This window comes from Dicentrarchus labrax, unplaced genomic scaffold, assembly GCF_905237075.1.
Source record: "Dicentrarchus labrax unplaced genomic scaffold, dlabrax2021, whole genome shotgun sequence".
Taxonomy (NCBI): Eukaryota; Metazoa; Chordata; class Actinopteri; family Moronidae; genus Dicentrarchus; species Dicentrarchus labrax.
Genome location: NW_026136703.1, coordinates 3,546,436 through 3,572,508, shown reverse-complemented (window position 1 = coordinate 3,572,508; position 26,073 = coordinate 3,546,436). Strand labels below are relative to the sequence as shown.

Sequence of the window (26,073 nt, the reverse complement as noted above, 5' to 3'; positions counted from 1 at the left end):
TCAAATCAGATACTGCATTTTAGGCAATATCAGTGGAATTTTCGATACTGGTATTGGAACAACAGCAATACCAGCTTAAAATAATCATTTCTGAAATAAAAAACATACAACATGCAAAAAACTAGATGGCATTTTTAATTTGACTCTTATATATGGTCACTAAGGTGGTTGTTACTGCAGAGGGTAAAGTATGGATCATTGTAATCGTGCATTATTACACACCCAAAACCTTGTCCAGAAAAGTGAATTAAACTTAAAAAGAGTCATCATCTGCTCTGGGCAATATATTTGAGCTACTGTATATGCTCATATTTTCCTTTTTGAAACTCTGCATGTCCCAGATAAGATAAATAAGTTTTCATTGAGGAATAACTCTCGACAGGCTTCCCAAACTGCCAAATCATTTTCGTGAAATCTATTTGGATTTAAATGTGCATTCTGTGTCGTGTTCTCAACAGATCTCGGAGAGCCTGGGTAAGATGTACAGTGAAATGATCTTCGTCCACGGCTTTGTTCACTGTGACCCGCACCCGGGCAACGTGCTGGTCCGAAAGTGTCCCCAGAGCAAGAAGACCGAGATTGTCCTGCTCGATCATGGCCTTTATCAGGTGGGAAATCTCCCGGCTGCCGACACATAAAGAACATTTTGTTCTTATATTGCAGTCCATTTTTCATGCTGCTGGCTGAGGCCTTGAGTAAATAGGCAGAGCAGCAAACACACAGTCAAGATGCACATAAAAAAAAAACAAAAAAACATGGATGCCACACACACTTTTAGTAGAGCTACATCAGGATAAAAGCTTTTTGATAAACAACTCATTTAATGCAGAGTGCAGTGTGCTGGGTTTGGATTGGTGCATCGCAGCGAAAAATCATACAGGCGCATATGTGCACTCCAATGTTTTACACACACATATGCTCTTTAATTGTTAACACACTTGCTCCTACATCTACACAGGTCTAACATGAGTTTGTCTACTGCTTGTTCCTGTATTCATGATGTGAATTCAGTGATAAATATGCAAATCCTTCATCTTTGACACACACACACACACACACACACACACACAAGACACAGACTTCCCTCAGACCATAATGGCACCAATTTATTCCTAATGACTTCTGATTTCAGCTGTCATTTTGGAGTAGAATATTAATCCACTCCTCATATACACACACACATACCCGCACACTAATTTCCACTGTCATTACTTGTTGGCTACTACACATTGCGTATGCGTCTAAAGTGCTGTACTTGGTCTGGAAATGGCAGAGGGCTCTAAGCTTGGGAATCAACTGTGTCTACAGAAATGACTGTAAAAAGAGATTACAATTATTTTTTCTACTGTTGAGCTAGAGCTAAATGTCCATACATTACATGCGTGATTACATAAATACATACAGAACGCATCGTTTTACTCACAAATGAACAACATGCTAAATATAATAGATTAAATTTTTACTGCTCTACAGGAGTTAGTAGTTAATAGTATGTATCATAACCAAATGCCTAAAGTACTGTGCCTTAACCTGTTCAGAACCAATTCCAAATCCCCAAAAATATTGTAATGGTAGATTTCTACTCTAAATGCACTCATAAGTCATTATTAATACAAACATTTATGAAATTCTTTATTATGTGTAATTTCTTTCTAATTTTTATAGATTCAAATGTGCCTTTTGCTTCCTCCTTGCTTCATGGTCGGCCATGCTTGCTGAAAAAGTGGGTGATTCTCTGCTGTAGTCCACTTTAGATGATGTGTAACACTGTGATCGACTTATAGACATCCAATCACAGTGCATTCAGGTGGAGTCAGATGACAGCAATCATAGATCTAGACATCCCAGAAAGGTTTATGTCAATTGGAATGGATGGGGGATCTGAACAGATATGCTTGCCTAATCGCTGAATTATACAGTGATGATCTTCACCATAAGAGTGTGACAATTTACACATTGAAGTAGATCAAATCCTAACAAAAGACACTTCCCCTCCCTCCTGCCCTCCAGGTCCTGCAGCCAGACTTCAGGTTGGACTACTGTCGGCTGTGGCAGGCTCTGATTAAAGGTGACATGCCTGGGGTGGAGCGTTACAGCCGCAGACTGGGAGCTGGAGCTCTGTACCCGCTGTTTGCCTGCGTGCTCACCGCTCGCTCCTGGACCGCCGTCAATGCTGGCATCAGTTCTGTGCCTGTCACACACTCTGAGGTATGAGCTCACACACACACGTATGTGGTATTTATTAAAATGATAAACTTTATTTATGTTACAAAGTGCTTCACAGTGGTTCAAGGGGTGCAGGCATTGCAGTAAACATCCAAATCTAAAAACAAAAGCAACACTGAAACAACAATAAAAACATGTAAGAGAAACGTCTAAAGCCTTGAAACCTAGAGGCTGGAATGTTCCCCCAACTGGCTCAGGAGGTAGAGCAGACGTCTGCTAATCAGAAGGTTGGTGGTTCCATCCCTGACTCCTCCTCTGCATGTATGAGTCTCCTTGGGAAAGAAACCGAACCTCAAATTGCTCCTGATGGCTGCCATCTGTGTATGAGCAGAATTAGTTTGTTTCTGATGAGCAGTTGGCACCTTGCATGGCAGCCTGCCATCAGTGTATGGGTGAATGTGACATGTAGTGCTAGAAAGGTGCTATGTAAGTGTAGTCCATTTACCATTTGTCTTGGATAGATTCAAGATCAAGGTGCTCTTGTCTGCACTGGTGAAAGCAGCGTATCAGCAGTGCGGTAATCAACACAATGAATGTAGTTACAATAAAGACTTGAAAAGTAAAAATACACTTTGGATTGCAGTCACTCCTGCAAAGCCCAAGTGAAGTGCTTTCCGTTAGAGGGCTGGTATTGACAGCTGTACGGATTCAAACTGAAGTGCATCAGTTCCATCAGACACGCATGAGACAACGACTGGAACACACGGCTGAAATGCATCCGGTGTGGACAGGCTGTTAGGGCTGGATATCTGGTGGATGTTTCAGAACCTCCAAGTGAAACTGAAATCTGGCTGGCAAAGTAGGAGGCTTTATTTTAGCTTCAATAGCATTTTGGATTCAGATTTAGGCTCAGAGGTAAGGATGATGATTTTAAGGGGTGGATAGTGCTGATTGCTACCAAATCTTCTTTGCATTATCATGCCACAAAGCTTATTAGAGGTTGCATAAGGCTTGTTGATATCTTATTTGGTTTTCAAGATATTGACCATTGAACTTCAGAAGAGGCTTGATTCAGTACATAAATGTACATGTCAACAACCATTGGGCCAGTCATCTCAAAACTCATGGGATATATCTACATAAGTACCTGAAACATTCAAACTGACCACTAGGGGACGCTAAAAGTGCAAAAAATGGTTGTGGAATAACACAAATCAGACTATAAATCAGAACTGGTTTGTTGGTTAATGCAACAGGCAGAGTTGCATTTGTGTTTAGACAGCGGTGTTAATTTCTAACTTTGTGTCAACGGCTTGTATTTTGTCTGTCCCAGTTTGATGTGAAAGAACTTGACAGAACTCCTCCTCCTCCTAAAGCCAGGCCTTATCACCTAACATCAGTGTTAGACCTCATTAATGCTTTTGTGGTTTAATGAGAGCAAAAGTCTGGAGCCAGGTTAAGTATGTGGTGGGAAGACTGAAAACCAGAAGAGTGGAGGCCATTATACCAGCATGTTAATGCCCGTGGGTTGGGACCATGTCCACATACTTTTGGCTATGGAGTTTGGCAAGTTATTTTAGCAAATATTCCCAATGCTCATTTCCCATCCAAGGAGACCCAAATATTAACACTAAACGTTAAAATGACTTTAATTGCAGTTTTTTCTTAACGATGAGATTGTTTTTAGAATCCACCAGCACAAAACTGGTTTGTATGTGTTTGTAAGTGTCCCATTACCCACAGGGGTTCCACAATGCCATCTGTGCTCAGGAGAGAGTTTATTTATACCTCTCTTATGCAACATTTTGAAGCTGGCAAAAGTACTACACAACAGTCTGCTACAGTGTGCCACCCCCTCACACATGACGGGCAGTACAAGACAGAATTTTGCTGGGACCAGTGCATGAACAACTCCCCCGTGTCTTTTTTTGGTATTTCTGAAAATGAAATGTATATTTTTGGGGGAATCATGAGGTAGAGTTAAATCAAGACAGAAATAGCAATGAAAAAGTACTGATAATATTCTCATGTTGCACTATAGCTCAGTAAACCATATATACAGTAAAAAGTACCACACATTAAAGGCTGAGCGTGTATCTGCAAGACTTCGAGTTGTAGGAGAATTAGAGTACCATTGGAAGGGTGAAAGGCCGGTTACCAAGACTTGAGCCAGAACATCACAAACCTGGAATAGAGCCGGGAACATCAGCCAGATGTCAGGAAATAATGAGCGTTACCACACACACAATCATACACATAGTGTTGATGCCAAAAAGCATGTTCTTAAATGGCCAAAGTACAACATGAGATATGATCCTTTCCTGGTAAGTTAGGTTTGCCAAGAGTTCTGGAAGACCAGTATGCCCATACACACACACAGCCTGGTTTTTGTATAAAAGGCATGTAATGATCTGTAATATCTGGTTAATATCTCTGACTGCGTTGGTGGTAAGATCTGTCTGGAATAAAGACATTCCCCATCTGACATCTGTGTCTCGGACATCTGATTCTGTTTTGATTCACCTCTTTCTGCCACAACAGAGTTTAAAGCGTTAGTCAGGATCCCCGCAGCCTGCAGTGATGGACGAGGACAAACAACACACTGGTGATGAAGAGTCTTAGAGCACTAAAAGTGGGGCATCCTGATAGCTCCCCTGGTAGAAATGGTGCCCCATGTGCCATGGCTGAGTCCTTGCTGCAGTGGCCATGGGTTTGGCTCTGACCTGTGACCTTTTGCTGCGTGTCTTCCCCTTTCTCTCTCTCTCCTTTCCTATCATTCTGCTGTCACTATCAGTTAAAGGCAATATAGCCCCTCCGCCCAAAAAAAACAGAAAAAAACAAACACTTAAATCAAAGTTTGTCTTGAAGGTGGTGCTAGAGAACAGGTCATGGAGGCATTGAAATAAAAATTGAAAGAGTTCATCAGCATGCAGCAATGTGATCAGCATTTATTCCGAAATGACAATATTCCGCATTTGATACGGGTTATGTAAACAGCATATTCCATTTGGATATTCCAAATTAGCCCCGAATGTAGCCTTGCCTGATTAAGACCTGTGGTATATGCCAATATTATTCGGGTTTTAGGAGCATTCCTTGGACATGTCTACAGCACATTCTGAATATGTGTCAGAGATGGTATAAGGTTGGAAATTAATTATTTTGTTTTGGAGTGCAATGCAGTTTTTTTATATTGGGGAGTATACTCATAGGCCACATTCAGACTGCAGACCAAAGTGACCCAAATATGATTTTTCTTCTCATACATATGTGTCTCGGACCTGATCTGACAGTGTGAACAGCACAAACCACATGGAATTGGATCTTTTCAATTCTTTAGATAAAAATTCTAAGGTAACAAAAACACAGTTTCTGCCAAGAGATCTTTCTAAATGTTACACACTGGACCTTTAAGTCATGCTATAACAAAAATAAAAGTTTTCCAAAAGGGAAGCATAGCTAGGTAAAACCATTACCTTGATGATGTGTTGGAGGTGCACTGGTTCACACAGACACAGCTCTTTCCCTAACAGCTGTTTGTGTAAAATGAGCGATTTGGATGAATTCTGAGCAGATTATTTCCTGTGAATATTACATCAGAGATAAGTTTTCCTGATATTTTTAGGAACTTTTTATACAATTTATGTCTGTATAATGTATTGTTTTAATTTTTAACAATCACGCCAACTTAATAGGCTTCTTTGTGATAAACTGACGACACAGCTCTTCATCTAACAGCTCACTGAAACACATGTCCATGGCTTGACGTGGCTCAGCGCAATAAGCACAGAGTCTGTGGACAGAAAGCTTTGAGGCTACAAAGTGACTTCAGAGGAAAAAAGAAATGAGATCATGTCCTTGCAAAGAGGTTGGATAGTTTTGGGGACTGGTTCATTGATTGCCAGGTTGCACACTATTTAGGGAACAGACTAAGCTTGTGTGTGTGTGTGTGTGTGTGTGTGTGTGTGTGTGTGTGTGTGTGTGTGTGTGTGTGTGTGTGTGTGTGTGTGTGTGTGTGTGTGTGTGTGTGTGTGTGTGTGTGTGTGTGTGGTGTGTGTGTGTGAATTTTTCTGCATTCTTAACCATAATAGCTGTATTGCAGTGTGAGAATGTACAAGGTGTGCTCCTGTCCCTTCCTCTGTCTGCCACTTTAGCCGAGATGAAAGCACTCCCATCAATCTAGGCCATCTGTCTGTGTCATTTATATTCCCTTTTTTATACACACACACACACACACACACACACACACAAGGCAGACACACACACACACACACACACACACACACACTAGGCAGACACACACACACACACACACTAGGCAGACTTCACTCTAGTGCCCTCTACTTGAACACACTTGTGGATTGTGTAGCACTCTGGAGTTAAGAAGACATTTTGAGACATTTCTGCAGCCACAGCCACTCATCTGCTTTGCTCTGTCTTTGTTATCTCCTCTCTCCTGTCCTGTGTTGTTCTCGCTCCCCTCTTTTTTCCCTCTCTTCCATCCACTCTCTTATGCATGGATCATTTTTTAAGTCCTGCTTCTAACAACCAATGATGCATTCCATTAGTGTTAATGCAATCAAATGCACGAAGTGAGCGTTGAGTGCTTTTAGAGCTGTGGCTTTTTGCTGCCTTTCTTTCACATGCAGGAATATTTGTCTTTTGAATGAGGGTTTCTCTCCTAAACACTGAAAACAAAGTAATTAGTTCTACTTTGTCATATTTTCTGATGTGCTCCTTTGTTGTTGATCCGAACTCAACACTTCCTCCATGTTTACCTGTTGTCTTGATAGGTTCAGCATAATGTACATTCCTGCAGCACTAATTACATCAATACAACAACGACGCCATGTCATACTCACCACTCTGCTGCTGCTCTCTTTTCAAAACAGGTACTGTTCTCAATCACAAATTCCAGTTGCTCTTACCTTGCAGCTTTTTCAATCACTGTTAACAGGATTTCCATTCTTTTTAAGAAATCCTTTCCAGGACATTTTCTTTGACAATACAGGACACACAAATTGTCATAAAATGTACCCTTAGGCCTAGTATTGACACATTTAACTCCAGGTTTATTGAGGGTTCACGATGAAGTGACATAGGTTCATCACAGGTAGGTGGTCAGAGTTTATGGGACACGACACGTTAGCTCGTTCCGTGCTGTTCTCACCACAGATCATTTTTCTGCAATCCTCAGTTATTTGACTACAACTTTCACAGCTCCTCCAAAGCTGTCAGTTCTGCATGTAAAAAGTGCTTCCATTGAATGCATGTGGTTGCAGGTTGGTCATTACCATGTGGCAACTTCCATGACAACGGCCACTTGAGGCTGGCTCCAGTAGTGAGTCATTGTCACAATGTCCAACTTTACAGCAGAAATAAACATGTTTACAGCCTGTTACAAAAACTGTTTTTGTCTCTATAGCTGATTTTGCCATTCATTCGGCCCACTTCAGCTCCACTAACGCTCCACTTATTTGCCCGTTTTTGGATTAGCCAGGAGCCGGCAGAGTCATGACTGCCAAGATGGGCAAGGCCAGAGCTGACTACACTGAGCTTCACCACGACTATATTTCCACCCAAGTGATCTACGACTAGATTTTTCCTCACAACCTGGGACAGATTGTCTCAGTTGCTACAGCTGCTGTATACTATATGCTGTATATTTGCTAACAAGGTAACATAAGGTTAACTTAAAATTATTATATTGGGCGCCCGGTTAGCTCAGTCGGTAGAGCTGGCGACCCATATACGCAGCGGCCTGGGTTCGAATCTAACCTGTGGCCCTTTGCTGCATGTCATCGTCTATCTCTCTGTCAAATAAAGGCATAAAAAAAGGCCAAAAAAACAATACTTTAAAATGATTATATTTAAAACCCCTACAAGGAACTTTGATTTTGTGTTGATAGTGGTGGCCCCTGTGGACAATGATGATAGTTTAGTTAAAAGTTTAGCTTCGTAACACGTCACTGCATTTCTGAGTGCAGCAAAACCCTAGTATTGACTACCCAGTATAATCGGTGTGTGCATTTTTTAGTAGAGTCGTGTTTTCCTACTCTAAAAATAAAAACAGCTTTGGTAATAGCAGATCTTACAGTAGATTGTGACATTCTTCCTCTCTGCCGCTGCCCACCATTTTCTAATGCGTGCTGTATGAAACCATCCTGCTGACTCTCAAATACACTGGGGAGAAAAGAAAAATCACCGGCACAGATTCCACCTCCCCCCAACCGCATTCCCTTTGCCTTTTGCGCGGCTTATTATCGCACCACTCACAATACAATATGTCCTTATTGAAGCTTTCAGATGCAAATGAGAGCACTGTCGCCTTCTCTGTGTCCTGCTGACAGCTGTGAGGCCTGCTAACCAACCTCCTATAATTGCTACTAATTGTTATTCCCCAAGCAGGACTCAGCAGAGCACTTCAGAACATCCAGCCCCCTATTATTCGGACTCGGGGGGCTGGGGGTTTGTGATGGGGTATTATGTTGTGGGTTTATGTCTTTACCCTGGTATGTCTTGGTTTTGATTCTTTTTTAAGTAAATAAAGAAAAAATGGAGAGGTGGGAAGTCACAGAGGTGGCTAGGAAACTCTGAAGCGTTGGCAATTATTCATGGCAAAAAGGGGAGGAAGGATTTATGCTCCAGCCCAGTCGTCTACAAAATATGTCTTGTGCAACCGTTCTGCGTTAGCTAATGATGTTTTAAGGGCAATGCTCACTGCCATTACAGGAAGTAGAAGAAGTACAATAATGTGCTACTGACAGCCGCTAGATGCTGGCTCCAGTTGACCCCCAGTCAAAAAGTCTTCTCTCTAAAAAAGTTACATTAATACATTCTCTATCACTAGTGATCCTTCTGGAAATGTAGTGAATAGGTTTCTCATGGGGCTTTGATATCTGCTATGTTGAGTGACAGCTGTGATTGAGAGGCTGTCTCTGTGAAGTGCTGATTCAGCAACAGTTATGTGTGTCATTGTTTGTCACTGTGTGAGGGGTATTTACTTTCATAAGCCTGATCAAATTTGAGTTTTTGGTTGACAAACAGAAAAATGTAAATGAGCAACTAAATGGCAATATTGTAGGCGATCAGAGCAGGAGGAGACAGAACAGAGGGTTCACCAGCAGAGTGACCACCTGGGTCAGCAGCCTGTTTTTGTTTTAAGCCTGTTTTTTGCTGGTTAATGTGAATTGGGGCTGAATCTTGCTGACCTAGGTAGCTAGCGGTAGCATAAACTGATAACTTAGTTAATACCTGGCCCCGACAGGCTAGTTGTAACCTGTGTTAACCATAAACCCCTTGCTCCTCCCCAGCTCCACCCTCTTGTCCAAATATGGTCACTCCTGGCTCCAAAAAAATAACGATGGCGACGACCAAAATGCCAAACTCAAGGCGTCAAAACTGTAGTCCATAAAGCGATGGGTGACGTCACTGTGGGTGTGTTTAAAGTCTGTTAAAGGTCCAGTGTGTGACATTTAGGAGGATCTATTAGCAGACATTGAAAATAATATTCATAGGAATGTTTTCATTAGTGTATAACCTGCTAATAAGAATTGTTGTTACGTTTTTTATCTCCAGAGAGAGCAGGTCCTCTTCTACAGAGGCAGCCATGTTGAACTGGAATGTTTCTACAGTAGCCCAGAATGGACAAACCCCTGTTTTTTTCAAAGTTTTGCAGCCAGCGTAGTTTCTCCTACACACTTCACAGCCTGGTCCCATTCCCAGGTTGTTAAATACAGACGCCAGCAGTGTTCAGTTGCAGTCTGAAACATTACCACTAGATGCCACTAAACCCTGTACACTGGACGTATAACAGGCATCTTGGCATAGGAGCTTGCGATCCATCTGAAACCACTTTTAAGTGAAATCAGATGAAAAATATTTCAGCCACAAAGTAATGACAGCTCAATAAAGATTAAATGCAAAACAGTTAGTGTCAACTTTTTAAATCAGCTGACCTATGTATGTGTGTCCCATGTCCTCATGAGAAAGATATTCTTTTTCTTCTTCAAACCACGATCAAGCTCCTGTGTGTGTGTGTGTGTGTGTGTGTGTGTGTGTGTGTGTGTGTGTGTGTGTGTGTGTGTGTGTGTGTGTGTGTGTGTGTGTGTGTGTGTGTGTGTGTGTGTGTGTGTGTGTGTGTGTGTGTGTGTGTGTAGGTGGTGGATAATGTAGTTGAATCAGATGCTGTTTGTTTGCTGCGTCAGTGTTGTTTGTTCACATCACTTCCTGTAGGCATGAGACGGAGACAGACAGACAGAGAGCAGAGACAGAGTTTATCTGTGTCAGGGTGTTGACTAGCTGTCTGTCTCTCTCTGTGCCTGTCAACTCCCTGTTTATCTGGACTGACAGCTCTGACAATGCTGCTGTCACACACACACACACACACACAAACACACACACACACACACACACACACACACACACACACACACACACACACACAGGATGGAGAAATTCATAAACAGGGCTAAGAAGAAGTTTGGACACTCCTTGTTTCTACACAATTTTACAAAAGAAACAACAAATTAAAGTATTGGATTTTTATTAATAAAATGTGAATACTTGACAAATAAGATATGCCAAACACGTACAGCCATGTGTCAATATTAGATATTTTTCTGCTGCTAAAATCTTTTATTTATGTAGAATATGGGTCTGGAAAGTACATGAAAGTGCTTGAAAAAAAATATCAAAACCTTAAAAATGCTTGGATTTAGCCTACTGGAATCTCAGAGTTTGAGTCCGGTGTCCTCATCTTAAAATGTACCTATTTTACAAAGTGCCACTTTCTTACACTAAAAAACTAAAATCTCTGGATTCGTACTCAGTACTGCTACCAAATTTAACACACTGATTCCTTGAAGTAATGGTCGGTAATGGTCGGAGCTTTTTTTTAATATCGTTTTTTAATTTTAATTTTATGAGCTACTTTATGTGGAAAAAAAGGTAGACAGTAATGTTTTTCAGCACGTTTTCCAACATTAAAAAAACTATATTTTGACTAAAGCCTCTGACTATTATTAGCTATTTAATTATTGGTCACAATAAAGACAAAAAGTTCTTAATTTGTTGGGCCTAAAAATTGTTTCTACTGATATGCAAATCTGCACATATTTAAAGATACACTGCCTAATTCACATAATTTAATGATAAAAAATAAAAAGTCATAATACAAAAAAAGTCTTGTATTTGAGTCTATATTAATCTAGTTTCATCTTGATGGAATTAAAAGATTTCGCCCCCATTCCTGGCTTTAAATTTCTACCGCCATATAATTAGCGTAAACCATTCCAGTCTTTATATAGTGTTGTGCTGAGGAAGACTGGTATATGTAAACATCTATGTGAATTACAGGCCCTTCATTTTGAAATAATTTGTCCATGAAAAGTATCAGTACAAAAGAGAGTCAGTGTTTTTAAATATTTGACCATCTTTCCTGAACCTCAACTAATGTTCCACATGCTTTAGTTGCCACAAGCACACTGTAGGAAAACTAATGAAACAATTCCATTAGATGTTCTGCTGTTAATAGTGAACAGTTATCACATATGTCAATGTCTTAAAAAGGTCTTAAATCTATCCTGATGAAAAATGCAGGTGTCATTCCGTATCCGAAGTATGGAAGTTCAGTCACATTATAACAGGATGTATGTTATTTAAGGGGGAAGGCCTCTACCTATAACTTCTAATGGTCTGTAGGGCTGAGATCTGGAATGCTGACACCTTGTTACTTGACTCTGGTTAGATGTTCTGACAGTCCAAACACACAGGAAGTCTCATTAAGATGCTTCCAATTGTCCCTCTTAAAGTCCACATAAAATTGAAATCAGAGATTTGCTTCCACATATTTACGTATTTCCTGTAAAAACAGGCAGCTACAAAGGGACTTGTCGAGGTAGCCAATAGCGCTGTGTGTTACGTCCCCCAGTCCAGCAGCTGTAGCGGACCCATTAGCTGACTCTGCTGGGACTGGTAGCTCCCAGTGACCCCCAGACTGGGACTGAATGCAGCATCTGATGCCATTGGAGGCAATGTGACAACAGGGTACAAGATAACTAGCGAACGGTATCTAGAATTAATGTTGGCGACAGTTAGCTACTTTTAGTCCATCTGTAAACTCCATAAAGCCCCCCGTTACCGCTGTCATCAAACTGATGTTAACAGTTAACACTGACGGCAGCTACATTAGCAGTTAGTGGAGTTGAGACAGAGCAGCCGGAGGACGTCAGAGGCAAAACCAAACAAGTCATCAGTGAGGTCCGGACCTCCAGAAAGCCTCTGCTCTGAATGCTAATGAATCTTTGCTTTGTGTCGCTAAAAGTTGATTGATTGATTGATTGATTGGTGAATATCATAATATTATTGGTTGAAATTGGTTATTCGTGCTTATGTAAGCACACGCCAGATTTTGTTTTACAAAAAGAAAAGGTGATTTGATTTTGACATAAAAACATTTTGAGATTGCAAATTCATTGTTCATGTACGTACCTATGAGGAGACAGAGTAGATACTTGACCACAGTCCCAAGGAAGCAGTTATCCATCTAAAGAAGCATTACAGTGTGAGTGTCTCTACCTGTAGGAGACCCAACAGTACCACCATGAGCAAGACCTTGGAGACAAGGGCAAGGAAAAACTGCCTGTTAAAAGGTAGAAACCTAGGACAGACCCTTCGGCTCTAGGTGGGTGGTCATCTGTCTCGACAAGTGATCCATCCACAATACATACAGTGGGTACGGAAAGTATTCAGACCCCTTTAAATTTTTACCCACTGTACCTGCTCCTGTAACCTTCACCTCTTATTTTCCTTTTCTTGAAAAACATTTTCTTCAGCTTAGATAAACTGCTAAATCAAGTGCTTCTTATCGTCTAGGACTAAATCAATCAATAATTCAATTCTAGCTTAGCAGTATTAGTGTAGATGTCAAGATTTAGTGTACCTGTTAATCTTTTTGCTGATCTGTTATGTGCCAAATGTCTTGTTTGATTAGGACATTGTAAGTGCAGATTATACTGAGCATCTCCCACTGCCCAGCTGTAGAACTGTAGTTGTATGAGCTGTAGACTTTGATGCAGTTTTAATGTGAGCTGGTACTGGTTCAAAAGGTAGATCACACTGCTCTGAGCTTTATTAACAGGGGAGTATAAAAGCTACTATTCAGTTTCCAATTGGCTTGTAAATTCACAATTATTCTGTTCACTCCTGCACTCCCATATAGATTGTGCACCTCCTGATTTTACTTTCTGTCTAAGGATGGCTAAATAAGTGTTTGCGAGCTTGCAGTCCGATTTGTTCCATGACTAATAGTGTAATTTAGGCCTGTTGATGTGCAGCAGGGAGAGAGGCCTTTGAAGTGGAGTACAGAGCAGGACACTGATGCTCACATGGAGACTCAAGCAGTCGTCTTCGATATCAAAGAGAACAAATAGTCGTCATGGAGGCAAACATCATCCTTCTGTCTCTCTTCTTCCTCCATCATTTCTTTTTTCTGTGCTGTGTCATTTACAGTATGCTGTCAGTTCTGCTGAGGCAAAACTCACTACGCTGCTTGTTTTAATCCCCTCATCCTTCCTCTGTTCTTCGAAATCAGAATTACTGAGGACATACAGTAGACCTGCATGTGCATCAAAATCTGTTGCTCTTTCACACATGCACACGGCACTGAATGCCATATATCACTTACAAATATACATCATCTTTATTGTCCCAGGCTGCTCCTGACTAAAGATTTCATAGTCGACTAGTTGTCTCACGTTTATGATATTTATTGAATTATTAAAATATATATTTTTTAACAGCTGCCTGTTAAATGCTAACAGAAACAGCAGTAATAATTCTGAATGTACCGGAACAACCAGCGAGCAGACTGAACATTTAGTTGACTTATTTAAACACAGTGTAACATCACACAGTCTGGTTGTTCAAAACATGAAAATTCCAGCTTCACAAAAACAGATACTGGCAGACTTAGCCATACAACGGGAGACGTATAACGGTAGCAGCTAATTATAAATTAAATCGCTACAAACTCGCTCCTCTTCCTCTGTTTCATGCCTCTCCCGTCCGTGCCTCAACCAGCCGTGTCCCATCGAGCTGGATGTAAATTAGCTGGCCTCCGTTGGTCTGCCCTGCTACGGTTCTCATTCGCTCATTCCGGCAGCCTTCATGTCTTAACCAGGCTTTTATTGTGAAACATTTGCAGGGATGTGCTCTTATTATGTTCCATTCTGGAGTGGTTGAGTCTAGTCTAGTGGTAAAATTCAGTATTACTGGTCAGGTATTTGGCAGGTTTCAAAATGTGCCCAATCCTAACAAATTCAGTGGACATATGGTCGTACATACATACTCATTCACGTCCCTTCCTGTATCCCTACACATACTTTAAGACCCAAGTATGCATGCTCACATATCTATATATCTATATGTAGTATTCAGCAAGGTATTTTACTTAGACCAAAGCTCATCCTCCCTTCCATTTTAAAGTCTTGTATTAGCAGCCAGACAGAAGCAATGTGAAGTTTAGATTGAGGGAGTTGTCAGTGTCATTTGTTATGACCAGTGCTATGCTCTGTTGTTGAGCTCTCAGACAGGGAGCCTAATGATTTTGGTCTGTCTGATACTGTGTATTTGTTGGAAACGGTCAGCATGGCAAAGTCGCAGTGGGTAACAGTACAACAGGATGGGCTGAATCATGCTTTTGTTGAGTAACAACAGTAGGTGGGCGGCAACCGACAGTGCTCTGAGTTTACAGATGACATGGATTTTTTGCTGGCTTTTAGGGATAGCAGTGGTGTGTTGGTCAAAGCAGAGTTTATTGCCTGTACCGAATCCAAAGGTGATTGAAGCTGTCAACCTGTTATACTCTTCTACCACGGATGAGGAAGGGTTCAGTCCAGTCCAGTGTGTGTTCTTTTCTTTTTTCGACATTCGGCTGCAGGTATTCATCATTGCACCGTTGTGTAAAGTGAGAAGTGTGTTGATAGGCTGTAACCGAGTTGTCATTTAGCAGTGCATGATACACCCAAGAGTAACTTCTAACAAATGCATCAATGGAAAGTTAAAGCACTTAAAGTCTAATTTCTACTTTCATATTTAGGTTATGGCTCATTACTTTTTGTTAAATTGTTCTGTATTTGATTAAATGGAAACCCACCATTTACTACATAAAATGTGGAAATATATTAAAATGTTTCTTTTCAGTCAGGTGCTACTGTTAGTGTACTGGTTCCTGACAAGACACTAAAGACACAACATGGTTAGACACACTGGAAACAATAACACTTTATGCTCTTAAGATCCCTTCCACATCCCTTCTTATGCTTATGTCCCCTAAAATGTCAGACCATGACTTTACTGGTCACTAGAGGTGTTTTCACATTCCTTTACTGAAGGGAGAGATGTGTGTACGTTTCCTCACAATCTGAGATTTTTATTTGGGACAACCATGTTAAACAAAATATGAATCATAGCGGAGTATTGTTACATACTGTCAGAAGTGGAACTTTAAGTGACAATGTTTTTCACATTATTTTAGCATGGTGTCAGACCTCATCACTGCTAGTCATCAGCCACATGATTTGTTCAGTGGTTCATATTATTCTGGTGTCATCATTGATGGCTGTTTCCCTGGTTGGAAAAACAGTCGTCCAATCATAGCTTAGTAGCAAGCCAAAGTGACCAAAAATCACTTGCAACTGATTGGTTAGGTCGAAACAAAAAAAAAGAACCCTCCCTCAACAGATGATGGCCAACATAAACATGAATGCAGTGTAACAAAATGGCGATTCAGTTCAGATTATTAGGCATCATTATTTTGTTTAAATTGTAAAGTTAAAAGTTTTGTTTTTAACTTGCTAGATAGAATTATAGTTTGAATGCACAAAGGTCTGTAAAGAATCCTTTTAGCACTTTCAACACTGAACACACCACACAGGCACACAATATGTTTTCTTGCTGTAACAGACCTAGGAGAGTCCCAGAAGGACAGGGGGTCTGTGCATCCACCCAGAACAGATCTAGTCAGTCACAATCAGTGCAGATATCAGTGTGGGTGCACAGGGACTTCTACATAATTTAACCAGTAAAGAGATATCTTGTGTGGCTGTCTGTCTCCCTTGGCAGGACGTGGAGATACGGACCAATGCAAGTCTCTATCTGCCCCAGATCAGCGAGCTGTTGAACCGAGTGCCCCGTCAGATGCTGCTGCTGCTGAAGACCAATGACTTGCTGAGGGGCATTGAAACCACCTTACAGACCAGAGCCTCCTCCTCGTCCTTCATCAACATGTCCCGCTGCTGCATACGCGCCATGGCCAGGTCAGAAAGACTGTCCTCTTTTCTCTGTCGTAGCAAGATTCTTTTTTATTATGAGCAGCCTAAAATAGTAGATTGCTGATTGGATCACTGTGGTGTGTGAAGTGTAAGTAAGACCTATTGTTTTTATCTCTTCTGTAACTGTCACATTCCTCTTCATTCTATGTTTAAAATTTCGAAAACTTTGGCACCCCTGGTGGTTGTATCAAAGTAAGACACTGTCACAGACTGGAATGAAGTCAGTAGTTTTGTCTCCAAATATTCCTGCCAATTGTTAGGTCCTTATTCTGCAGTTGTAGAGACAGTCCAGTCAGTTCCGGTATACAAAATTGAGAATGACTGTCTATAGTAAAACATAAACTATAAACGTGACTCCATGAGGATCTGTGAATAATATCCTTCAGTTTCTGGGATGTATGCATACAAAGAGGAATGGTGAGACGGGAAATGTGTCAGAACTAAAGACAAACTAAGCTGACAGGTAAGTGGCTTTAGAAGAGAAATTGAATTTTGCCACTATAGGTTGGGAGAGGAGAGCTGTGGGCTGTCACTTCAGCTCTCAGCTGATGGCTGAAGGACAAGGCTCTGGACACACACACATACACACACACACCGGGTGTCTGCCTTGCTTGGTGCTATGCTGCTGACAGTGGTAGAGCTTGTCTGAATAAGCACATCTTATAAAATATTAACCAACTGTAGTGCCATGGGTGGTAATGTAATACAGGCACCAGGGGATCCTGCAGTGCCACCTCATTCCCACACCTCAACTTCAGCGTGCTGTACTCACAGCTGCTCTGTCTCACTGTAGGAGAGCCTTTTCTACAACTCACACTGTGTTCATGTGCTGTCAGCAGCCAGAACTAGCTCCGCTCAGGCATGTAGCACCTTTTTTCTTGTGTTCCTGATATTTTTAAATGCAAGATAAAGTAGATCAAGATGATTACCCGCCGGCCAGGGCCTTTCTGTGTGCAGTTAGCATGTTCTCCCTATGACTGCATGGATTTCCTCCAAGCGGTCTTTGGACTGTAGGAGAATCTTGAAAAAAGACATACAGGTTAGGTAATAGAACATTCTCATCATAGCTGACAGACTTGTGACCTGTCCAGGGTCCTGTTACCTGTTGTGTTCTCAGATAGGCTAAAAGTGTTCACCTGCTCTACCTCAGCTCTGTCTTTACCTCCTTTTCTCTAAACTCAGCAACCAGCTTCATGGTTTTGCTGACTTTGAGCAGCAGGTTTGTTTCTGTGCACCGCTTTCAACATTGTTGATTTGCTCCTGATGTGAAGCCTCATCATTGTTTGAAGGGGTTACTCACAGGTACCCTCCACGTCATATGTGTCGCTTTGGGAGTCACTGGAAATTTGACCTAGTCTGACGTTTATCTATGAGGACGTGCCGGTATTCATGTGTGTAGGTATGCTTCCTTATGATGGGATTTCACCATTCTGTTCAACAGAGGAGAGTTGAGTTAGAAATAGTGTTGTGTACATGGCTTTCCTGAGTTCTTTTGGGGTTATGGGTTGGTCAAGTATGTTTGCCATTATTTTGGATCAATCAGTAGTTCACAGCCATCAAGATATGAATTGGATATTGAACGATGGAGCCTCAAAAAAGGTTGTGTTAATGTCTTGGGGGGTTTTATTTTCAATTTCTTCAGTGTATAGAGAGTTTTTTCTTTTCATTTCAGCTCATTAGCAAGGATTTTTTAAATTGTTTCCAAAATAATTCAGTCTCATTCTATACATTAAGGAATTGGGTCCATTGATGTATGATATTTTTCTTTATTTTTTCTTAATTTTCTCTCTCTCTCTCTCTCTCTCTCTCTCTCTCTCTCTCTCTCTCTCTCTCTCTCTCTCTTACGGTTTGCTAATTGATGTTTCAGTTTGTCATTTTAAGTCCTTGCTGTCTTTCTTGTTCCTTCTTTTTTTCGGTGTAGAATATTAAATATGCCCCCTAAGAGCTACTTTTGCTGTTGCTGATATTTCTGGGGAATGGTTCAGTTCAGTGACGGATGTCCACACTTTAGGAAGGAAATGGTTAAAACCTTTGATTTAAGAAGTACTTAATGGGTTCGGATGACGCGGCCCTTTACAGTAAATATGGAATGAAAGAATTGTGCACTGAATACACGCACTTGTGGGTGAGATTGGCTGTAGTGTGTAAATTTGGCACAAAATGTGTAACAGTCAAAGTGGTATCTTCAAGGTTTAGTGCAGTGGTTCTCCATGTGTGTCTAACCAAACACTACAGCACTGCTCCACTGATTAGCACACCTGCAGCCACTGAAGAGGAACTAATCAGTGGAGTGTTCAGCTGTAATGTTAAACTGTAATGCAAAGCTAAGAACCCAGTGGTTCATCGTAACTCATGCTGGAAAATTGCTGTTTTAGTTTCAGATGTTTAAAGGTACACCTTGTGCTGAACCACCAGCTTTTCACATCGACTCAAGTGGCTACAGAACTAAATTTGGGCAAATAATGAAACGATGATGTCCAGATTCTTAGAGGAAAAAAAGCCTATTTTCTTTCAAGGCAAAAAAGATTGTTGCCTAAGCGCCAAGATCTTTAAATTGTCATAGCAGGAAAAGCACTGGTGGTGTTCCATTTAGGTGTACAATGCCAGGGAGTCCACATGCACGATAACAGATCTCTTGAACTGAAATACCTAAATGGATTGCAGGCATCATTAATGGTATTAGTTGTAGTATTCCTTTGTTTGACAAGTCAAAATGTCCACTGTGAAAAATGGCTATTGGTCAGCTGTATCTTTGTTTTATATTAGGGGGGCCATAGAGAAGCCAACCACACAGGATAGGAAGCTGTCGCCACAACCGCACATGATGTCAGATCAACGTGTCATGTTCGGTATTTGTTTTTTAAGGCAGAAAAGCGCCCCACAGAGGCGAGGCTGAAAGACTCGACACTTTAGAATAGATAGATATAAAGACACTTTGGGTTGGAGGCTTCAAGACAGTTGATTGTTGAGTGTCATTCCCAGGGTGCTAAAGTGTCAGTATTTGACGCCCTGGAAATGAGACTCAACAATCAACTGTCTTTCTTGACTCTGATTGGTTGTTTTCGTTCCCGCCCAGTAGGTTCTTGTAAATGCCATTAGGAGCAGTAGGAGGAACCAGATTATCTGTCTCATGTACTACTGTCAGGATGTAGTGAAAGTTTCAGCAAATACGAGGCGGTGGAAACACTACTGGTCTTCTCCATAGGGGCCGCCAGAATCAACAGAATCAACACAAAATAAAAGTTCCTTGTAGGGGTTTTAGGTATACTATGTTTCCAAAACCAAGCACAAGCAATTAGATAAAGCTAAAGAAATACACATTTGTGGGAATTGATTGTTATAGATGAATTCTTTGTCTACATTTTCAATGGTAAGATATATTTAAATAGAAATCTGGTTAAAAACATTCATTTCAAGGATGTGATATGATACCAAGCCTGTTCATGCATTATGTTTCACACTTCAAAAGTGATATCAGCTTGTGAAAAATGTATTTGTTCAAACGTATGGCCATGTAGCACTGTCACACGTTTACTGTAAATTATTGGAGAACTTAAAAACATATGTAAGAAATCTTGATGATTTGAAAACCTTCAAATTGTGCCTGACCCTTGAATCTTTCCTTCTTCTTCTGCTGCTGCTCTTACAGGCACAAGCGGAGCAAGGCCCAGTCCAGGAGGAGGCGTCTGCAGATCACGCTGGCAGAGTCTCTCAGCCTGTGGAGGCTCTATATGTACGAACTGTTTCTGTGGACGAAGGGCTCCATGCTGGTGCACTGGCTCACTGCTCTGCTGTCGTATCTGCACTGACACATCTGGATGGACATTGCACTGGAACATTAACAACAGGCTACACTGTTGGCTCTGTAAACTTCCACATGACACCATTTGTGACTCTGTGGATACATACAAGGACACAAGATGCTGATGTCTTTGGACAGCGGGAGCAGATGTGGCTGCTGATATTTTTTTTGGCCTTTTACCTCAGGATCACAACTTACTATATGTCCAATCGGCAGTGTTGAGGTCAACTATTTTCTCACGATTGTGACATCATTTTCTTTACTCAAGATATATACTTTTCTGTTTCACTTGTTTTATTTAAGGCTATTATTGTCAGATGATTTTTCTCATAAAAGTGAGATTGACTTGAGCCATTACTGTATACACAGTATTCAGACCATGCATGTACTAGTGTTTTTATATGGGAGTTTTAGAGGTGATAGCTGGTATATTTCAAAGAGACAGAGGACAGAGCCAAGCTGGCTGGCTGGTTTCCCCCTGCTTTCACTCTTTATGCTAAGCTAAGCTAACCACACATGACTCCATCTTTCTTTTCCATCTATTTAACACGCAGACCTGAGATTGATATCTTTTTCAGAAAAAAAAAAAAATACGCACAATTCCCAAAATGCTGAAGAATTCCTTGCAACCATGAGAAGACTGTTTGACATCCCAGAATGATGATACGAGTGTAATCAGTTCCCTTATTAACTGTCAGATTATGAAATTTAATAGTCATGAATTTTGATTAAAAGTAAATTATTGTGTGCAACCTTTAACCAGGTACATAGTAGATCTCAAACACTTGACAGCCATGTATAATCTTAAACATAATGCTGTATAGGCAGCCCTAAATACCATCAGACAATTCCCTTCAACACACAGAAAAAAACTGTGATGCAGCAATGAGGAACCAGATCACTCATAGGCATTTTCCTGCAACAGGGAACCAGCTCTGTTCTGGTTTGCACACCTAGTTCTGAACCGTTCCGAGCATTTCAACCAAAAATAAATTGGTGTGGAACCTGAAAAGCTGGTTCCCTGCTTGAACCAAAAAATAGCAGGTTTTCCATGGGAACCAAAGTGGGTGTGTCATATTCTACAGGTCGTTGTGCATTGTGTAGCGTCCTCTGTTGATGATGCATCCAATTACAATGGTTCCCCTCAGGGGCTGGTAAGCTAAATAGCACCAAGGTTCCAAGAATCTGGAACAGAACCGGTTAATGAACTGGAGCTATTTTGGTGGAAAACACATTTAATAACATAGCCAGACAGGGAAGTAAGTCATACACAAAGACAGGTATCCAGTCCAGGTTCGGAGTGCAATGATCTGTTTGTGTAACTGTCATAATAATAATAATAATAATAATAATAATAATAATATTATTATTATTATTATTATTATTATTATTATTATAGGTGTTATTTTGGTAGGCTGTGCGTTACAACCCCACAGCGACCGTAATTTGTATAAACTTTAACGCAACTGATAGTGCAGCTCTACAGAAAAGCTTCCACTCTCTGGCTTGTTTACTTAGTTTAAATCATCTCTTTTTTCAGAAAGTGGCTTAAATTCTGTATTTCCCTCTTCTCGTCTTTGTACTGTTGTCACCACAGTTCTCGTGTGGTTTGCTGATTTGAATGAAAGTCAAAAGTCTTTTTGCAGTCATAGTGGGAAGCTCTCGAAAACTTTCACAAAGATTGAAGGCTTGACTTTATAGCAGCAGTCAAAAGTATGTTGCTTGGTTACAGTAATAGGATGAAAACACACAAATACAGCAGAGCAAAGTGACAAATCTGTATGAAGCATTACGGTAAAGTGTGCTTCTTTGGTCTATGTGAAGCTGCCTGGAATCAGTCAGTTGTTTTTTAAAAACTGTTGTGCCACAGCTCTACAGTCTATGGGCCTACCTGCTGTATCACAGTGCTTTGCCACATTAGAGAGCAGTGTTGTAGCAGCAGTTGAGAGTAATGTCAAAAGGATTTGCTGATGGGTCTAAATTCACTCCCTGTTTGCTACCTAATGCACAATATTTACCGCTCGCTTTTATTTGTCAGAAAGTGTCAAATGATTGCACTGTAGTGTTCTAAAAACTCCCACACTGGAACAAAAAATGTACTGTCCATTGCATGCTTACAATCTCACAATGCAGTGCTTCTCCTGATACATGTGTAATGTATTGTTATGTAACCCTACACCTGTCTGCAATGATGCAAAATGTGAAATAGAGACAGAGTGAACTACAGAGTGTTAACCATGTAGGGCGGAGCAAGGGAGGTATTTCAGATTTCAGACACAGCACCAGCGTTAGACAAATAACAAACCTGCTCTTCATCACTGCCTCTATCTTCTATACTTCTGTTTCTGCAATATCCTCTCTGAATGATGTGTTTTTGTGTAAAACAACCAAGAAGTAAAGAAAGTGGAGATGTCGAAGGATGCCTTTTGCCCCTGCTGCTTCCAGTCTTTAACTTGGCTTTATGTAATCTTGTGCACTGCAACCCACATTTCTGAACGTATGCAACGGTTGTGGATAAATAACATGAAAAAATATATGTCTGTTCCGGATAGGCCAACACATCCAACCTTACTAATCTCAGAGGCCATATCTCTTCTCCCTGTGGAATAAATAATGTATGAGCGCACCAGTAAGCGCCCCAAAACACTACCATGATATCGATAGCTTTAACTATTTGCTTTCTATTTCCTCTGGTAAAATTGACCTTAAATCTTTGTTAAGATGGTGACATGTTACCATTTCTGTTTTTTGGCGGCATTAGATCCAGCCACTTCCTGCGAGTTGGAATAATAACAAAATGGTTGCATGTTTCATCATTTTATAACAAATTAATTAAAAGGAACATGTAAGAAATCAAGTGTATAATGACATTTATTGCATCCCTGTTTTATCTGCCGACATATTGGACGAGTCAAAGGCTGTGTAGACCCTAACCCTAACCTCAGAAGTTCACTGTTGGAAATCACTGCTGTTTTTCATGCCAATGTTTCTCACTACTGCCCCTGAAAGTCCACACTTTGCTTTATGCTAACAACCAAAACAGAATAGTTGAATACCTAGTGTAAACTTTATAGAATTGGTATGTAGGGTGGCACAAAGCGATATATTATCGTTATCACAATATGTGCAATAAGTGCAATTTCCAAATCACAGAAGCTGCAGTTCTTTGATGAAGGTCAAATGTGTGACAAACAGCATTATAATGAAGAACTGTAGTTCTTAAGAGACGCCCTGGCCTACAAATCTTGTTCTCAACAAATGTCACATCAGGATTCTAATTTTTTCAGTGAAAATTAAATTTGTGATGCAAAAACTAATTGTGAATCATATCGCAATATCTGTCAAAATAATTGCAATAAGACTTTTTTTGCAGTCTTATTAGTATGTAGTATGGAATTGGGATGTAGCAGAAAGGAAGGGAAAAGACCTTGGAAGGAGAAGAAGGTGATAAATGAGACCTGCAAGACAGGCGAAAAGAATCTAAAACAGAATGGAGGTGAACAGACAAGAGAACGAGTACGAGTGGTTAAAAATGAAATATCTGAGGTGTAGTGAAGTACAGGAGAATGTGATGGAGTGGCAGATTGGATTGCTCAGATCTTCCATTAAACTTCCTTTTAAATCCCCTACCTCATTCAATTCTATACACCCTTAGCATCAATTGCTTCTTTTTGTTGTGGCTTTTGTCACAGACCTATACTTTAAACTCTGTTTGCAGCTACTTTTATTATTCACCCATCATGCATTCCCACATATTTTAAAGGGAATGTTACATGTTAACAGGTGGGAGGGAAGGGAAGGGAATCTACATGTTCTCCACTGGGAACTCTTTCTGACTTCATCTGTGTATAATTGGCTGAGCCCATTGTTGTAGATAATAAGTTGGGATATTAATGTGCTAGTGCTAGGTAGCTTCACAGGGCAAGCTATTACTGTGCTAATTAAAATAAATGTGTCATAGGTTAAACCTCACAAAATAATTCTTAATTATTCATCTATTTCAACTTTTTACACATGAAGCAATAAACAGATTCAATGTAGTCAGACATAAAATTAGATTTTCTCCGGCAGAGGACATTAAGGTTACTTTGCACTACCTATATATCTGTTTCTGCTAATACAAAGAGTGCAGAATCTGCAGTTTTGGGGTACTGCTATTCTGCCTGAAACACATTTGGCTGAACAGTCAAAAAACATTCTCAGTTTCATTGTTAGCGTAGTTAGCCTTTGCAGGGCAGTATAGCTGAGGTTGGTTGGAATGTTTGCTTTATAAGTATATGGTCAAGAAATGAGTGCCGGACAAATTCAATGCAGACCTGATGATGGCAGAGAGAGGAGAAGTTGGGTTAACCAAAATTATTAAAGTTCACCCTACACTTGTTTGGACAAAATGTATCTGTGGACACTAATTGAACGAAACTTCAGGGCAGTCCATCCAGTAGTTGATATATCAGTCTGAACTCAAGCGTGGGACCAACCGACCAACATTGCCACTGGAAGGTTTCCCAAACTTAGTCTGGCCACGAAGCTCAGGGACAGGCCAAGGCAGAATCTGGACAGTCTAAAGACAAACAACTTGAATTAAATGGCCTTTTACTCTTAATTCTTTCATTTTTTCCCTCTGAAATTCAGCCCAGACCCTGAATTATCAGCCTTTCATTCCCAGCCTCACATGCTATAATCCCTGCAGCAGCCAATCTCGCAGACACACTCACTAGTCAGGCTGTTGATAATTTGCCTGTGTGCAGTTCATCCAGCCAGGGTGCATAATTGCAAAAAATGTCCAAAAGGAGGAAAGTATTACTCAACCACAAGTTGAACATCCAAGCCAGTGTAATGGATATTTTAACAGGATAGTGTGTGTGCTTATTTGCAATGCCCCGTCAGGTGAATTGAAATTAGTCTCAGTTTTGTTGGCGTATCCTCGACATGTCAGGGACACATTTTCTGCATCCATGCTGTGAATTTGTAAATGTGAAGTTGACCAGGGTTACAAAAGCTGCATGCACACCCAAAGTGCACACTGTTGCTCATTTCTTCCACATGTTTTGGTGATAAAATATAAATTTCACCACACACAACCTGCTTCCACTGTTTCCCAAAGTGTTTTCTCAGCACGGTGTGTGCGTCTGATGAAGAGCGCGATAGCAGTAGGTGTGTTGAATAGTCTCTCTCTCTCTCTCTTTGTGTGTGTGTGTGTGTGTGTGTGTGTGTGTGTGTGTGTGTGTGTGTGTGTGTGTGTGTGTGTGTGTGTGTGTGTGTGTGTGTGTGTATAGCCACAGGAGGACCATCCATCTTTATCACACAGGGCCACCTAGGGCTGCCATGGCTAATAAGAGCAACTCTCTCTTTCTATCCCTCTCTCCTCCTCTCAAAGAAAGAGAGAGTGAGCACTTTGACGAGCCCTCTCTCCACGCTCCCTCCCTCTGTGGAAGTGGTCTGGAGGAGGATGAAAGGTCACACACTCACATGCTAAAGTCAAAGTATCTTCAGAAAATGTGTTTAGACAAACATTTATGGTGCTTAGGAGGTGTACCTCCGTTCATATTGGGCCTTAAAGGAAAATTCCAGTGTAAACAATCATGGATAAAACTATGAAAATGAGTGCCTAGTTTTACATAATTTGCATTATTACTACACTAGTGGAACATCAAGCTGGGCCCTTAACCAAACAATAATTTATTCTCTAGATATTGAAGGGCACTTTGCAGCAAATGCATAGAGCAGACTATTATTATAAAGATACAACCAGCTGAAAACAGGACAAAACCC

General features: G+C 40.7%; 1 protein-coding gene across 2 annotated transcripts in view; it reads left to right on the top strand.

Moving 5' to 3' along the window:
• The window catches only part of adck1 (aarF domain containing kinase 1), an 84,551-nt gene extending 60,624 nt beyond the window's left edge, over positions 1-23,927 (top strand). The window contains exons 8-11 of one of the 2 annotated variants that reach the window (XM_051396291.1): positions 459-608; positions 2,011-2,208; positions 16,333-16,484; positions 20,149-23,927. In XM_051396291.1, the coding sequence (XP_051252251.1) occupies positions 459-608; positions 2,011-2,208; positions 16,333-16,484; positions 20,149-20,308 (660 nt within the window). In that variant the 3' untranslated portion in view covers positions 20,309-23,927. Of the gene's footprint in view, positions 1-458; positions 609-2,010; positions 2,209-16,290; positions 16,485-20,148 lie in introns of both variants that reach the window. The other variant, XM_051396290.1, reaches the window with a different exon arrangement.
• The last annotated feature ends 2,146 nt before the right edge of the window (positions 23,928-26,073 follow it).